Below are 16964 nucleotides of genomic sequence, written 5' to 3' on the forward strand. Positions count from 1 at the left end.
AAAGGGGGAATTTAGAGAAGCTAGCAGGAGCAAATTTGGGGAGACAGGGTAGAAACAAGATTTGACTGTGATCTCTGAAAGTCTCCTGAGGAACAGCAGGAAGATCCAAGGCCAGCTAGGGCGCTGGAAGGAGGAAGAGCCAGGTGGCCCGGGCCTCTGCAAGGTACCCTTAGTAGGAAGCAAGGTAGGGCCTAGGCATAGAAGGGGCCCCTGTCCTAGGCAGCCTGGGACTGGAGGAGCAATGCCAGCCTGATCCTGGGCAGCACCCTGGCTCTTCTCCAGTCTCCAGGGAGAGGAGTAGTTGTTCCTCCCTGATGGCCCCAGGCCTTGGGCACAGGCCAGCCCCCACACAGCTTCCAGGTTTGTTCCTGCTGGCTGCTCCGAGCTACCTGACTCCTGCCCAGCCTCGGCTCTTTGTTTGGCTCAGGAGGCCCCACCCCACCCCACCCCACCCCAGCACACTCCTAGTCTTTCTGGTTCTTCAGGTTCCAGCCTCTGGTTTCACTGGAGACACGTTGAGGCAGGACCTGGAGGGGCACTTATTCCCTGGGTTTCTCTCTTGCCTAGAGGGAAGGAGTACGTGAGGCCCCAGCCTTCTACACTCCTCTCTCTCCTTCCTCTGTCCTCTTCTTCCTGGTCTGCACCCCTGGGTGTCAGGAACTGGGTCAGACAGTGGGACAGGGCAGAAGACAGGATAGACATGGAATCTGCTCAGCCCAGGGTCATGGTCTGTTTGAGAAGCAACTATTAAACCCCCAAAAGGTGGGAAGGCATTAGCTTCCTGTGTACCCTGAAACTGTGGGCATACTGTGGGAGGCAGAGCGAGTTTAATGGGGGGTGGGGGGTAGGGAGGGTTAGGGGATAGTTTTCTGAGACGATGATGTTCAGAGGTGACTTAGGATGTTAGTGGGTAAGGGGTAGTCGATGAGGCCCTTAGCAGAAGGTGCAGCTTACGCAAAGGCCCTGAGGCAGCATTGCTTATTCAGGGCTCTAAAGCCAGGACTCTGGGGAGCATGGTTGGGTCAGACCTGGCCGAGCTTTGTCTGCAGTGAGAGGAGCTTGCTCTTTGTAAAGAGCAGTGGGAGGCCTTTGGAGAGATTTGATCAGGAGGAGGCTTGTTCTCTGGCTTCATAATAGAGAATAGAGGAGGTGGGGTGGGGGTGACAGAGGCAGGGCCATCAGCCTGTTCAGCCAGCCGAGCCACCATTTGTCCCATGGAGGAGAGGCAGAGCTGGAAGCTACTGGGGTGGGGGAGGGGTTAAGAGATAACCTCAGTAGACCCTGGAGGAGGGGGCTTCCTCTCAGGCAGGTATTGTCACTGTTGAGTGACAGGCTTTGTAAATTCTACAGACTAGGAAAGATCCACACCTCTCTCCAGAGGCTGGGGTGGGGGTGGGGGTGTGGTGTGGTAGAGGCAGAAAGGAGTTCAGAACTTTTGGGTCACCTGCATGACTTCCCCGCCCCTGCACTGGGCCCTCTGAGTTGCTCAGCCTCCCCCTCCCCAGGAACAGATTGTGGTGGGTCCTGAGTTTTCTTCCTGGGGAGGACACAGGTTATTTAAAGTGAGTTTAGGATTTAGAATGTAGAGTGAACCCCAGCTCTACCCCAGAACACTGACTCACTGGTCCTTGTTCCTTCCACCGCTTGGATGTCTTTCCCTATCTCTAAAATGAGGGTGATTATGGATCCACTGACCCACAGGGCTGCTGATGTTAACAAGTGACTGCCTGCCCTGGGTGAAGGCCTGCCACTGACACATGTCCTAAAAAAAAAAAAACAAGACCAAAACAAAACCAAAAAAAACCAGAATTGGTGCTGGAGAGCTGGCTCAGTGGTCAAGAGTGCTTGCAGCAAATGATCTTGCAGAGACCTGGGTTTGCTCCCCATCACCCACATCAGGCAGTTCACAGCCACCTCCAGCTCTAGAAGATTTAATGCCCCCTTCTGGCCACTGTGGGCATTGCACACACGTGGTGCACATACAGACAAGCAGGCACGTATACATAATACAGATAAAACTCCAAGAGTTTCCAAACCTTCCTCCAGTTGGCATCTCTTTCCTAGTCACAGCGTGCTGTGACAGTCACCTGTGCCCCTCCCTTACCTCGGCTACTCTTCTGCTTTTGTCTGACTTTTGCCACCACTGGCTGTTCTTTTCAACAAGGTCCCCTGCCTCCTGTGAACTTTTTGTGTCAGTTGTTTTGGACTTTGATGGGCCTAAATTTGGGTCCCAAATGTGTCAGTACTCACTGGCTGTGTGACTTTGGGCATGTGACTTGGTCCTTCAGCCTAGAAAGTGGAGGCACTGGTTGTGCATGAAGTGACATAAAGTACCTGGCACACAGTGGACACTTTTTAGCCAGGGCCCAAACTGAGCCTGGGTTATGGGCAACAAGCAGGTTTTCTGAAGGGCCAGCTCCCAAGGCACTGGCTTTCCTGCACCATGCACTGGCTGGATTAATAGGAAATGGATCCACTGTCAGGATTAACGAGGCATTGCTACATCTCAATGAGCCAGGTTGCTTGGGGCTGTGACCCTGGGTGGTGGGACATGGAGGGTATGGCCAGGCCTTGGCTGAGCCCCTGTCCTCCTCTGGAGTAGGAACTCTGGAGCTGCCCATGCTGTGGAAAGGCAGTTGCCAAGCTGGTGGGGGCAGGGAGTTACAGGAAAGCATCCCTCTGGGAAGCCATCCAGAGCCTCTCAGGAGCTGGAATGTCCAGGCCTTTGGGGCTGTTGGAATGTAGGGGTAGGGAAGAGGAGGAGTCCTGGGGTCTGCCTAAGGCTTAGGGTAGATGGAAAGGCTCTAGGAGAGTCTGGGGCGCTTCCCAGAAAGCAGTTCTCCAGTATCTTTTTTATTTTTTTTATTATTCCCGGAGCTTGGAATAACCAGGAGCCGGAGACAGACAGAGAGGCAGAGCCCAACTCCAGACTCTGCTCTTGACCAGCTGTGTCCCAACGAACAAATCTCTTGACCTCCCCACGCCTTGACTTCTTCTCTGTAAACAGTAATTATAGCACCCACCTCCTCGGCTTCAAAGAGTTACAAGGGTTCTGCTCTTTGAACAGAGCTCGGCACTTATTAAGCACTATATAAAAGTTAGGTATTATATTGTTCTCTCTAAGTCTTTCTTGCCCCCTCGTCCCCAAGGCCTGCTACCTGTAGCATGGTAGCATTGACCATGCCTAATGTGATCATGCCACTTGATTTGAGTGTCTCTGTCTCTTCCAGGCAAACCTGTCTTTGTTAAGGTCCCCGAGGACCAGACTGGGCTGTCGGGAGGGGTGGCCTCCTTCGTGTGCCAAGCCACAGGGGAACCCAAGCCTCGAATCACGTGGATGAAGAAGGGGAAGAAAGTCAGCTCCCAGCGCTTTGAGGTTCGTCCTGGACTGGCCGGGAGGGCTGGGCAGGCTTTGGAGTTGGCCTGCTCGCTGTGTGGTCCTTCTCTTGTTCCTCAAGGGTCTTTTGGGGATGTGAGGAAAACTGTAGTAGATCCCCACACCCCTAACAGGCTGTGACCACATCTGTCCTGTGACAGGTAATTGAGTTTGACGATGGAGCAGGGTCAGTGCTGAGGATCCAGCCATTACGAGTGCAGCGAGACGAAGCCATCTATGAGTGCACAGCCACGAACAGTCTCGGGGAGATCAACACAAGTGCCAAGCTGTCAGTGCTTGAAGGTATGTACCAAGAGGGACAGGCCACCGTGGCCAGGTAGACTGAGATGTGGGTGGGGCCCTGGCTGCCCTGGGGTGGGTGTGAGTCAGTGTTCAACAGGCCAAGGTCACTGGTCTGTGTTGAAGCCAGCAGCAAGCTTGCCAGCTGTGTGATCTCCAGCTGGGTCATCGCTCCCTTGGGTCTGGGTCAGGCTGGAGGTATGGTGCTGCAGCTCTGTGGCCCTGGGGTTATGTGACGGTGGCAGTGAAGCCTGGCGGTTGCTGGCAGTGTTCTCCTGGTACCCTGATGAAGGAGCTGGAGCTGGGCTCTCCATGTGAATTTTAGTGTCTCTTCTCATCTGGCAGCTCGTTCATTCATTTAGTCATTCACATACTTTGCTTGAACTGCCGTTAAGCCCAGAATGTCACTTGATACGTGCTACCCTCAGTCAGCGTCCAGTAAATTCTGTAAGGAACGTGGACACTTTGCTTCTAGGCCTTTGCCAAGACCCAGGGTGTAAAGGGGAGCAGAGCTTCCAAAACTCTGAGTGGTCAATTTGAGGCTTTTCAAGTGGCGGCTGGAGAGCGGAGGGGAGGGAGAGGAGGGAGAAGGTAATTCAGTGAGGCTGGAGGATCAGGCTGAGGAACGGGCCCTTTCTTGAGGACGTAGAAAGCCACAAATAGGGTGTGAAGTGACATGATTAAACCTTGACCACAATGGATACATGAATCTGAATGTGCGTTTTCAAAATACCGTATTGATTGTTGCTTTCATTTTTGAATGCAATACCAATATCTGTTCACTGTTAAAGAATTGAGAAGCATAGGATAGTGTGTAGGGAGAAATAATAATCTTATTATCCTACCCCTCGTGCTATTAGTTATTTCTTGGTGGCCCATTTTCTGTGTGTATGTTTTATATACATCTATGTATATTTGTATTAATATATATAAACAGAATAGTGATCCCACACTGTTCCGTGACTTTGGGGTTTTTTGTTTGTTTGTTTGTTTGTTTTCCAGCTAGAGGGCAAACCTAGGGCTTTTCAGACAAGCTCCCTCACTGAACTTGGAGCTCACCTATTTGGCTAGCCTAGTGGCCAGCGAGCTCTAAGAATCCACCTCTCTGCCTGCCTCCCCAGCACTAGGGCCCAGGCACATACTTCTATACCCAGCTTCCTCCATGGGCTCTAGGAGACACAACTCAGGTCTTCACGCTTGCTCAGCAGGTCCGTTACTGAGCCACCTTCCCAGCTCCTGCTTAGAAAAAAACGTAGTGTGAAGATTTTCCTTGCCATTAAATATTCTTCCACACCATTATTTTTAATGGCTGTGGTAAGCTGTCACATGGAAGCACCCTAATTTATTTAGCTGTTCCCTTTTTGTTGGGTGCATATGTTCTCAGCTTCCAACCTTTGTAAGTAAGGTGTCACACATGTCTTTGAAGATGCTGTTGCTTTGCTGGTCATTTCCTGACTCTAGGTTCATGGAGTAGAATTGCTAAGTCAAAGGGCACATGCATTTTAAAGCCTTCAATATTGCTAGAAGATTGTATCTGTTTATATTCTTATCAGGGAGGGCATACGAGGGCCTCTTCTCTGCACATCTTCACCAGCAGTAGAAATTACCATTAAAAAAAAAAAGCTTTGCCAAGTTAATAGGCAAAAAGTGGCATCTCAATTTAATTTGCATTTCTTTGATTACAAGAGCAGTGGAACATCTTTTCACATTGGCCATTTTTATGCTTTGGCTTTATGTGTTCACACATGCATCCATTCAGTAATTCTTGCATCTGTGTGTGTCTCGTGTGAATCAGTGGGTTCTAATAGAGCTGTGTGCGGCCCTCCCCTGTAGACAGGAACGCTGGGCCTCATTTGTTCCATCCGGGATCCAGGACATCGTACCCACAGTCCAAGCTAGTGTGGAGCTTTCCCTATATCCCAGCATCTCAGAGTCCATTCTGAAGCGTAGACACCTGAGCCGCTGCTGCTTTGTGTCACTGGGCTGTGTTAGCCCTGCTGTCCGTTCCATTTGGGGACAGGGGGCCAGACCACCAGGTCTGAGCTGAAACCACTGGCTTGGAGGTCCCTTCTGGTCATTTCTGACCTCCAATTTGTGACCCAGGAGAAAGGATTTCACCTGTTGGCATGAGAGTCATGTACCCTGCCTTGTATTGGTGTGGAGTCTAAAAGACTATAATCCCTATCATGGCGGGCAACCTCTGAGGCTCTCAGGCTAGGGAGTAGTCTCCTTGTGAGAATGGAGAGCTGATCCTCTAAGACATCCCACTGCCCTGTCAACTTTACCCTTTAAAGGGTCTCTCAAGGCCCGGGGAAGAGAACTCACACTTGGCCGAGGGTTGCCATTAGAAACGGCCTTCCTGGTCAAGGGTTTCTTTTTATGGATTAGAGGTGGTTCTTTCTTATGCGGTGTTGGGATGGACCCCGGCACTAGACATAGACTTTGATCCCCAGACCTGGGCTTCAGGCTATATGTTGATGCATCTGGGGACTGGAAGATGTCTGATGACGTGTGGGACAGACAGGTCCCTACTACACCAGAGTGGTTGGAATTGTGGGCTTCGTGGGCCCCTCCTGCTCCTGAGATATTGCACCAGCGAGGCAAAGTGCTGACCTGTCCTGTTGTCTTTGTAACCTTGACCAGCTTAAGGCTTGGCAGAAAGGAATGTCACAAGGGATAGAACCTCAGAGAGGCAGCCTAAAGCAACCCTGCCTCATTTCCTCCCTGTTCTTCCTGGGATGGGGTGGGGGGCAGGAAAGCTGGGGTGCTTGCCTGCAATAGATGAAAAGATGGCTTTTTTTTTTTTGGAGCTCTGGGGTTGACAGGAGGGGAGAGCCAGGGCCATTTTTGTGAGACTACCATAGAATCCTAGTAGTGAGAGATAAACTTGGCTTAGGGGCTGGAAGATAGTGCCTGGTTGCTTTGCTCACGTCTCACACACATGTGCCTGCCTGTGCATCAGGAGACAGGTGCTTTGGGGAGTTCCTGGGTAATGCCTGGGGAACCTGGCCCAGGTGCAGGAGCAGTGTGTCTTCAAAAGGGAACCCCAGTATTATACTTCCTTCGGGGCCTTCTGCCCTTCCTCCTACCACCCCAGGCCCAGCTCAGTCCACTCTCACTGCAGCCTCTAGGGACACCGCCATGCCAGGTCCCCCACGAGTCTCCGTACTCTGCCGCTGCTGGTGCAGCTTGTGAGACCTAGCCCACTGTGCTGGGACAGCCAGCCGGTGTGCCAACATCCCTGTCAGGGTACAAGGTGGGGTGTCCAGCACAAGCTGGCTGGGGGTGGGCCTGTCCTGTCCTGGGCTGTGATGAGTACCAGGGCCCTGCCGCCCAGCGTTCCTGTCTGAGTGGTAATTGAAGCCATTAGCGCGCCAGCCTCTCCCTCGCCGGGTAATGGCAGGAAAAGCTCTTCTCGCTCCGCACTCTTGAGGCGGCGGCTGAATCATTCCCCCTCCAACCCGCCCGCTGCCGCCACTGAGACAGGGAATCTGACATTTTCCCTCACAAGGGAGGGGAGGGGTGGGGGAAGGGAGTGAGGCCTTGATTCTGGGCTTTCCCTTCTGAGGTGGAGGGGGATAGTGAGGGTGTTGAGCTCAGTTTGGAGGTCATTAGAGTCCCCAGGGTTTGCAGAGTCCAGGCCAGGCAGAACCATGGTTGGGGAGATCCCCAGGGAGGAGGCTAGACAGCCAAAGCTGTGGTGGAGCCCTAGTGACTGGGTAAGTTCTGGAAGGGACACCGAATGCCCAAAGGAAGATGGGGACAAGAGGCAGTGGAGTAGGAATATACTTGTTTCTGACTTGTCCTGGGGGGCGGGCTCAAGGGCTGGATGTTTGTCATTTTGTGCACATAGAAGATGATGTGTTTACAGTGGTGTGAGCATGTGTGAAGGGTTGTGTAAACCAGCAGTGTGCCTCAGGCAGCTGGGGAGGGGCATGATGTGTAAGCAGGTGGTATGTACTTTAAGGGCTCTGTGCAGTATTGAGATGTGTGCACGTGCACACATCTATGCATGGCAGGTAGTATCTGGGGTGTGTGTGTGAGTGTGTGTATGAGTGTGTGTGAGTGAGTGTGTGATGCGGGTGTATAGCAGGTGGTATTATACCTTAGTTTTGTAAACAGCGAGAGAGAGTCAGCAGTCTGAGCTAGATGTGTAGGGTCAGTCTGGTGCTGGTGGGATGTCAGGTGCTGTATTCAGATTTGTTGTCTCTGGGATCCCACAGAGCAGCTGGACAACAATGAATGCTGGTCAGTGTGTTTGGGGCTAGAGTGTTGTTGTCATCTGCTGCCATCATACTCAGCAGCTCCTCTGTGACCAAGCCAGGAGGAGGGCACACTAGAAGTACTGACCAAACCTGGCCTTAGGATTTAGGACTTCTCCTATCTTCTCCACCCCCCACCTACACACTTGTCCTTCTACCTGCTTCCATCTCGGGCTCTGTGTCTGCTAAGTGGGCCAGACTGTACCACCTATGCCATTTGGCTGGATCCAGCTAGAGTGCAGGAGAGCAGGCAAGAGAGGGCGATTGGATTGTGGGTTCTGCATTTGCTCTCACCCTCGTGGGTTCTGAGGCTTTAGGGTGACAGATAACTTCTTGCCACACACGCCCGTCCAAGTGTGCACGCACGCTTACACACACACACACACACACACACACACACACACACACACACCCCTCCCCCAACACACACATAGAATCTTTGGAAGCAGCTCCAGGGGAAAAGACTGATGATGACCCTGACCTGAGCTGTCCTGCCTGCGCTGGGCAGGATGAGTGCTTTCCTAGGGGTCATTTTTCCCTGCCCCACCTTTTTTCCTACCATAAGCCTTTCTATTCATTTCACTCTCAGTGGAAAGATGAGGGTGAAAGAGCTACTACAGGAAGTCCCAAACCTAGAATTCTAGGCAACCCCTGTTCTCCCCTGGCAGCAGTGACACTGATGTACCTCTGGTCCAGTGGCCTTTAGGATGTAACCTCCATTTCCTGTGACCATAACAGATCTCAGGACCATGAAGATATGAAATGCTATAGCCAGATTTTGGAGGTTCAGACAGAGATAGTCTTAGGTAGGAAGGCACATCTGGAATGGGGCAGTAGAAGCAGCTGGAAGGTCAGACACGGGGTTTCTTGGTTCCTGGGATCCTCTCATGGTTTCCAGTTCTGAGAGTCTTGGAAGAGCTCAGTGAACTCCTTTTGAACGGTGTCCCCTTCTGTGAGCTGTGGCCTGTGCCCACCTAGTTCCCCACGCCTGTGCTCACAGGTGTCTTGTCTGTGCTCTGTGCTTTTTGACCTCCCACCCCCCACCCCCGCGCCCCCTGCCTCCCCGCCCAGCTTATGATCATGGGCTGAACCAGCATCGCTAGAAATAGCTCTCAAAGTTGGAGGTCTTAGATGCCCCTGGATGTATATTCTCCATCCGTGGTAAGGTATCCTCCTCACCCTGATTGCCAGGGGAGAAGAGGGCTTACTAAGGGCAGATTCGTGCTTCAGAGAAGTCCTTGTTGATGCAAAGTAGGGCGGAAGTGTATCAATGAGAGGTAGGTGTAGTCAATCCAACTAGCAAAAGCCAGCATCCCCTGAACCTTGTGAAAAGAGGAGGAAGGGAGATAGGCATGACAGGTAGCATCCGGCCCAGCTGCCTGGGACACCCCAGGGGTGGTTGGCTCTGCATTCCTGGTTCAAGGCTGGTAGACAGCGGAACCAATTTTCTATCTAAGATTGAAATACAGGAAGAGGCCCAGAACTGAAGGGGTGAGTTGATAAGTCTAATTTGAAGTCTGTCAAGTCAGGTGTGTGCAGGCATCCGAGGAAAGATGTGAGAAGGCCTCACCTGGGTTTGCCTGGCACTCTTGAGGGGCTGGAGATGGAACCGGGAGAGCCAAGAAGCCAAGCCAAAAGGATCCCCAGGAACTGGCGTTCACTGTTGGGAGGAGGTTCCTGGAAGCTAAGGGGGAAGCCAGATCAGGGGAGGCAGTGGAAGAGTATGAAGGAGGAGAAGCCAAGCAAGATGAGTATTGGGCAGTGTCCTTTGGATTTAGCTCTGCAGTTGGTACTGACCTTGGCGAACAGGCTTCCGGAAGCCTCGGGGGTGGCAGCAGGGCTGCAGGGGGCTGAAGAGTGAGTGGGAGGCTGTCAGTGGTCTGAAGTGACTGGGAGCAAGGGCTGAACCTAGAGAGGTAAATGGCTAAAAAGAAAATTCCTGAGCAGGCTTGGGGTAGAGGAGCCTCCGGAGGGAGAGCCCAGCATGAGCAGAATCTGAGTGTGGGGACCAGGCAGTGGCTCTGGGGTCCAATGAGTCCGCATGGTGGGGAGGCCTCACCTGCCAGGTTGAGTAGGACTCTGTGGAGTGCCAGGGAAACCCAAGGGAGGGGGCATTACTGAGGGGGGGCCGTGGCTGCCGACAGGCCCCAAACAGCTCAGACTCAAAAACAAAACAGGCTTTTAAGATGCCAAGTTTGATGAAATCTGAGTGCTGGAAGAGGTGGGAGTTTTCTCTTGGAAAAACAGCTGAAAGTCGAGACTGAAAGCTGCGAATGGAGATGGGCGCTGAGGCCCCTTGGGCCCCCCCTTACCGCCTGGGAGCCTGGGGGTGGGGTGCAGGCTAGGTACTGAGCGGGAAAGCTTACAGGTTTGGGGAGGGCTCTGTCTTGACCCTGTCTCTGCTGAGGATGGAGCTGTTCTGGGGGGCTGAACTGAGGTGGCCCTGGACTTCCTTGGAGTGCCAAAGGGCAGGGTGGGGCCTGGCCACCCACAGAGGTTCCTTTGTGGATTTGGTCTTACTGTGTCTCCAGGTGCGTGTGTCTCTTCATGTGTGTCTGACTTTTCGTGTCCTCGCACCCATGTTCCCACACCTCTGCATGCCGCCTCTGGATCTGCCTGCAGGAGTCTGCTGCCACAGGTGCTTGTCACTGCAGATGCCCCGCCACAGGCACATGGAGGTTTCTATTTTTGCACCTGTCTCTTTCTCCTCGTAGTTCTCTAGGTCCCTGGCTGTGCGTGTTTCTAAGGTGTCTGTGTGTTCAGGGACAGGGTGATACACTCATGCATAGAGGAGGGGTCAGTCTCACAGACTGTGCCACCCCGGGGAGCCAGTCTATGTGCATGCGCATATGTGCCTGTATTCAGAGATGCCATGAAGCTGGGTAAACACGGGTGAAGAGGTCTCGCTGACAGCCGGTGCCAGTGCTCTCCCTTACAGCCACCACCCTCCCCTCTAAGGCATCTCCATCTGTTAGCTTTCCTGGTGCAGCCCCCTGCCTCTGGCCCAGACTCCGCCCCAGGCATCCCAGGCTTCATGGACAAAGAGACCTGTGTGTGTTCTCTAGAGGCCTTCAGCAGCCTCCCTCCCCCAGTCCTTGCAGCCTGTCGGTCTAAACTTCCCACCCACCCCTGCCCTGTCCTTGTCTATCAAAACTTCAATACATACCCCAGACTCACCTTGCTGTTTAGTGTTCCTCCATCCTGGCTATAGCGTGCAGGAAAGCTTTTTGCTTTGCATCATTCTTGATCCTCCTTCCTCCAGGAAGTCACCAAGATAGCAGATGAGAGGTGGAGTTACAGTAATTAACTCTACTGCTGAGGGACATCAACCATGCTCCCTGTCTCTGTCGTTTGTATCTTCCCCACCCCACCCCTTAGACACGCCCTCCCACATGCCCTGTCATCTCTGAGCTCTAAGACAACAGGACCTCTCCAGGGAAGGGTCTCTCAACCGCAGTATCTGAAGGGCCAGTTGGGTACAGAAGCCATTCATGAATCACTTGGATGCTTACTCTAGGTGCACAGATCTGTGCCGGAGGGGCAGACTTTCGATTGTGTGTGGTACTTATGTATAGAGGCTATCCAGGTCTAGGCTACTGTGTTGGTGCCTCTCCAGAGTCCCCCAAAGCCAGGGGACTTCTCTTTCTGCTCTGGGAACAGTGCAGTGGAGGACCTGACACTGCGGACTGGATATGCAGAGGCAACTTACAGCCTTCTGCACTGTTCTGGACCCTAGCAGGCGGGAGCTGGGTGCGCTGCGTTGGTGGAGCTGGAATGCCTAAGGGGGAGCACCCCCCCAACTGAGGCGCAGGGTCCAGGGAGGGGGCGCGGCTGCTCCGCCTAGGTGGGGGCGGGAAGGGCGGCGCCCAGTAGGACTTGGACGCGGAGGCGCGCACCCGCTCGGACACAAGCGCGCGCAGCCCTTCCACCGTGGCACCCGCCTCTTTGCCGTCGCCATGGTTACCGGGTGGCCTGGAGGGGGGAGGGGCTCTCCCGCACCAGCAGCCCGTGTTTGGAGGGGCTATAGTGTAACCCGTGCACCCCCCCCCCACACACACACACAGGCGCGTGCCAGGGGTGTTCACATGTGGGGAGCATTGGGCTTCCTTTACAGCACCTGAAAACAGAGGCGTATGTGCATGGGGGGTCTGCAGTAGAGTCCGCAGCCGGAAGCCGGTTAAGGGCGGGGAGAAGGGGGAAGGGCGTGGCTCTTTCCAGGGACGCCCCTCCCTTTTCCTGCCCTGCCCACCTTTTCGTGAGTGCTAGTCTAAAGCACTAGGGTCCTACCACCTGCTTTCCTCCAAGCCCCACCTCCAATTTAACTGAGTGACCTTGGGCAGGTTTCCAGATTTCTGCCAAGTCCCCATTTGCTCATATGCCTCATAGGGTTTTGGTAAAGATTGTCATTTTGTAAACCTGCAACAGAGGGACTGCTTCATGCTTGGAACCTTTTATCCCTGTGTCCAGAGGCCTCAGTTTTCTCAGTTGTTGATGGGTTGGAAGTGACAGTGTGGCATGCATCCTCTTGAGAAATTTGCCTTGGTCATTAACCTGAGTGGTTTGGACTTCTATAGACACGCTCTGGTGTGGAGTGGGGAGGCTTAAGGTGGCAAGGGGGCCAGTAACTCCACAGGCATCTGGGGAATGTCTGTTGTCCTTGACTGATAAGAGTGTGCTGAAGGCTCCCAGGTGGGAGAGGAGGAGGCTGCTGCAGCAGCAGGTCAGCCCTCAGGGGCTGACTTCACCTCCTGGAGTGGCCTAAGAAGCAGCCTTGCCTGCGCTCACTGCTTGGGAGCCTAGCTGGCCCCAGGGACTGGCTTTTGGGTCCTGCTGTTCAGTAGTCGCTCTTCACACTCCCTGGTTTTAGGCTTTGGCAGTGGTGCCTGAGGAATGATCTGAGCCAAGGACGGAGCCATTTGAGGGTGTGATAATTGAGGGAGGAAAATTAATTGTCCTTAATTTGGCGTAGGTCCCAAAGACCTTCCCCGTGTCAAGAATTCAGAGTAGATCCCTGGGACACTGGGCTGCAAGCATGTGCACTGCTTTCATTCTAGATCAGTGCTTTGCACGTAGGCCGTAGAGGCTGGAGAACTCCTTGGCTCTGACTCTGCCAGGACCTAGCCGCCCCTCATCCTGCACCCCAGTTGTTCAGACAGACAGGAGTAAGCCTGGAAGAACATGCTTGATGCCATGGTCAGTGATGATAGCTGTAGCTCTAGCAGCCTTGGGATCCCCGATGCTAGATGGGGATGGGGAGGATGCCCTAGGCCTCAGGGCTTACTCTTAGCTTCCAAGCAGTGCCAGGCCACGGAAGCTCTGCATCCTCACCCCCTCCTCTTTCTCTTCCTGCTGCTGTTTAATATGGTCCTTTCAAGAATCAGCTGAGCCGGGCAGTGCTGGCACACGCCTTAAGTCCTAGCACTTGGAGGCAGAGGCAGGCAGATTTCTGAGTTCCAGGACAGCCAGGGCTACACAGAGAAACCCTGTCCTGAAAGCCCCCCCTCCCCCCAAAAAAAAGAATCAGCTGAGAGTCAGAGCCCTGTGGCATCATACTTATAGCCAAAGAGACCCAGGGTTTACATCGGAATTTATAGGGCTCCAAACAGGGGAAGTGTATAGCCAATTCCTGGCCAAACCTGGGGATACAGGGCCATGATGAGAGATCTCCTATAACCCCAGCCAGACACCCTTCTAGGATATCCCTAGAAGTTGCAACTTTGATGGGGGTTCCTCTGCCTGCCGTGGCTCCTCCAGCTTCATCTTGTCTGTGCCCCTAGGTGCTCCCCTTAGGTTGCCAGAGTAGGCAGGGAAAGTGGGTGCTGTCACCCTGCCCTTTACTTTTCTCCCTCGGAGGCTGAGTCTTCCTGGCATGGGAGCCTGGGTGCAGCAAATGTTCCTGCACACTGACCTGTGCTGGGCATGTGAGAGGGAAGAGCGAAGTGGTGCCTCTGCCACCACCATACTGCCCAGCTTTCTTGCCGAAAGGTAAACAAAGGGCAGACATTCTCTAGGCCCTCGTTAGGTACGCCCAGAGCCAAGCTTGGGAAGAGGAGAGGTACTGTTGAATTCTGGAAAACACTTGATGGTTTTGTTCCAATGGGAAACCATAATGGGAAAGGGGGCCCCAGGCTATAGTTCTGGTATCTGTCTGCCCCAGTGGCTCAGGTCTGGTTAATTATAACTTCTAACAGTTACTGGGTGCCTGTTCCGTGTCAGATACTCCCTTAGCACCCTGGATTCTTTTTTTGGTGGAGTCTTCAAGGTATCTTTTTGAGGTAGACACCTAAACCCAGTAGATAAATCAAGCATCAATGAGTAACGAACACGCATAGGCCGTACAGGTGGTAGTTAGTGGTAGAGACGTCAGTCCCAAATGGTCTATACTGTTCCAGGGCTTGTCTTCCCAGCTCCTGTTGCTTCTGAGAGGTGGGCATCGGGCAGCTTTGTCTCAGCTTGTGGGGACTGCTTCAGGAACCTTCGGCAGGAGGAAATGGGTCAAGTGAAAGTGATGTCCTTTGTGAGTTGCTAACTCCAGGAAATATTGGGAGGGTTGGTTTTGTTGTTGTTGTTGTTTTTACTGTTTGTTTGTTTGGTTTTTTTTTTTTTGTCTTCTTAGCCTATACATACTCAGACATGGCCCTGACACCTTATCCTGGTTCTTGGGGCCAGGAATGAGTAAGAAAGACCAAGGGTCAAGACTGTAATAGAGAATGGTCAGAGGCAAGACTAGAGTTTGGTCATCGGTAGGGCAGGGCTCAGCCACATGGAACAGCTGAAGGGATGCAGGCCAAGGAGAGAGAGCATGTGTGCTGACAAGGAACTGTGGGCTGGACCAGCACGCCTGGTGGGGTTGTGGCTGTTGATGCCTGGGGAACTTTACCTCCCTCACCGCCCCCACCCCGAATCCATAGAGCACTTTGCCACAGCCAGCAGAGCATCGATCCCTGTTCTTCCCAGGACCTAGAGAGAGAAGTGCTGATGTCTTCAGTCTGTGCTTCCAGACTTGGCAGGGATGTGGTGCTATGGGCCCTCCTGCAGCCCCTGCCTTGCCCAAAGGGACCTAGGACTCTTGACTCCTCATTTGGGGTAGGGCTTGTGTTTAGAAATCAGGGGTGGGTAAAGAGAAGCGTATCATGGGTTCCCGGCTAACCTGGAAGTCAGGAGAAAGCTACACAGAGAGGCCCTCAGTGGCGCAGAGGCAGTCCTAATGCACGCGTCACTCCTTGTTTGCAGAGGACCAGCTGCCGTCTGGGTTCCCGACTATCGACATGGGACCTCAGCTGAAGGTGGTGGAGAAGGGTCGCACTGCCACCATGCTGTGTGCAGCCGGTGGGAACCCAGACCCTGAGATCTCGTGGTTCAAAGACTTCCTTCCTGTGGACCCTGCTGCAAGCAACGGTCGTATCAAACAGCTGCGATCAGGTGAGCGGAGTTAAGGTGTCCTGAGTACCTTAGGGAAGACACCTTCCAGCCTGGTCCAGCCAGGTGCTGGGGGATGAACTTTCTAAGAAAGACTCATTAGAATGTCCCTATTGTCCTGGGGGACAGGATGGGGTGGCTAGCACTGTCCTGATCCTTCTGGCATTGTCAGGCACCACACTTTAGGCCAGTTTTGCTCCTCCAGGCATGCGTGACACGCTAGCGTGGCAGGCCTGAGGAAGGTGCCCTGGCTTTTCATCTACTTTCCCAGAGCCCAGTCTACATCTCTGCTTCTCTAGGCAGCAAGGTTTGCTGGGGAAGGGGCCAGTGATACTTAATTCATCCGCCTACGAGCCTGAAACAAGGGGCATCTGCTTCTGTGCTGTGGCCAACCAGAGCCACCTGTCTCCCTCCCGTGGATGTCTCAGTCGAGCCACCTTGGAGCCCTGGGAACAAGGATGCCATTGTGACCAAGAGGGAAGTGTCGCCCCATTGATCGATCTGCCTGTGAGGCTCCCGCCAAGAAAATGGATTTTGATTTTGTAGGGATGGAGTGGGTGGGAAACGAGACTCAGAATCAGCTGGGCTGCGTTCTACACCCGCTAGCAGCTCAGGACAGACCCACAGACTTGGCTCCAAAAGTCCTGCTATCTGGGAGAAGGTAGGCCTCTCTCCCATGACTTGACTTCCTGCTGCCTATCAGCTGTGATGTCAACACCATGAAGGATGGTGTGTCTGCCTCTCTTAGGGCTCTTCTGGCTTCAGAGGTACACACCAGTCCCAGCCCCTCCTCAGCCCCTCCCGTCAGGCCCACACCATTTTGGTACCCAGGAAGAGGAGAGAGTGATGAGCCACCCAGCAGGGCAGGATTCCGGCCCCAGCCACGGCCGCCTGAGACAGCCCACGAAGTGTTAGCTCATTTAATTTAATTAAAACTCAACAAGATGGAGGCAGCTGTAGTGCAGTTAATTAAAACAGCCATAATCAAGGCAGGAAATGGTCCGGCAGTGTTTGTGGCTGCTGCCCAGCACAGCACAGAGGCCGGCATGGCTCCGCTCCCCTGTATTTGCTCATGGGTGCCCCCAGGCAGGTTCCCCATGCTGCCAGACGGTCCTCCCCGCAGGCCTGACTCCTCCCCGGAATGGCATTGACTGTCTGTGGCAGGCAGCAGTTCTGGGAAGGCCCGCTGTCTGCAGCATTTGTTCATCAAGTATTTATGTAGCGCTTGCTGTGTGCCAGACCCCGTGCCACCCCTCCCCTGCCCATGACTCCCCGGGATGCTGCGCAGGCCTCTTCCTTCTTGTCCGCACAGTGGCCAACAGCCCTTCCTCCTCCTTGAGCAAACCTCCTGCCCTCCCTCGGGCTTTGCCACCCCTGATTTCCTCGAGCTGTGCTGTTGTCTCCTTGCCTGAAGCACGGGTGGGTTCTTCTAGCCCAGAGACCTGCCAGCCTCACCTTTGCTCTAACAGTCTGTCCTCCAGCAGGCAAGCCCATTGCCTCTGGTGCTTCAGTCACCGCCTCCTCATCTGTCCCGATACTGGTCAACCCAGCCCAGGTATCCTGTCTGAGCTCCAGGTCCCACATTTGATGGGTGCCGTCTGGATTTC

At 53.6% G+C, this 16964-nt stretch overlaps 1 protein-coding gene across 4 annotated transcripts in view; it reads left to right on the forward strand.

Moving 5' to 3' along the window:
* The window catches only part of Ptprf (protein tyrosine phosphatase receptor type F), an 83007-nt gene that overhangs the window by 18785 nt on the left and 47258 nt on the right, over positions 1-16964 (forward strand). For all 4 annotated transcript variants that reach the window (XM_029475899.2, XM_021159518.3, XM_029475901.2 and 1 more), the window contains exons 4-6: positions 3231-3376; positions 3538-3679; positions 15172-15360. In XM_029475899.2, the coding sequence (XP_029331759.1) occupies positions 3231-3376; positions 3538-3679; positions 15172-15360 (477 nt within the window). The remainder of the gene's footprint in view (positions 1-3230; positions 3377-3537; positions 3680-15171; positions 15361-16964) is intronic.

Source organism: Mus caroli, unplaced genomic scaffold (assembly GCF_978045245.1).
Source record: "Mus caroli unplaced genomic scaffold, Mus_caroli_1 scaffold_6, whole genome shotgun sequence".
Taxonomy (NCBI): domain Eukaryota; kingdom Metazoa; phylum Chordata; class Mammalia; order Rodentia; family Muridae; genus Mus; species Mus caroli.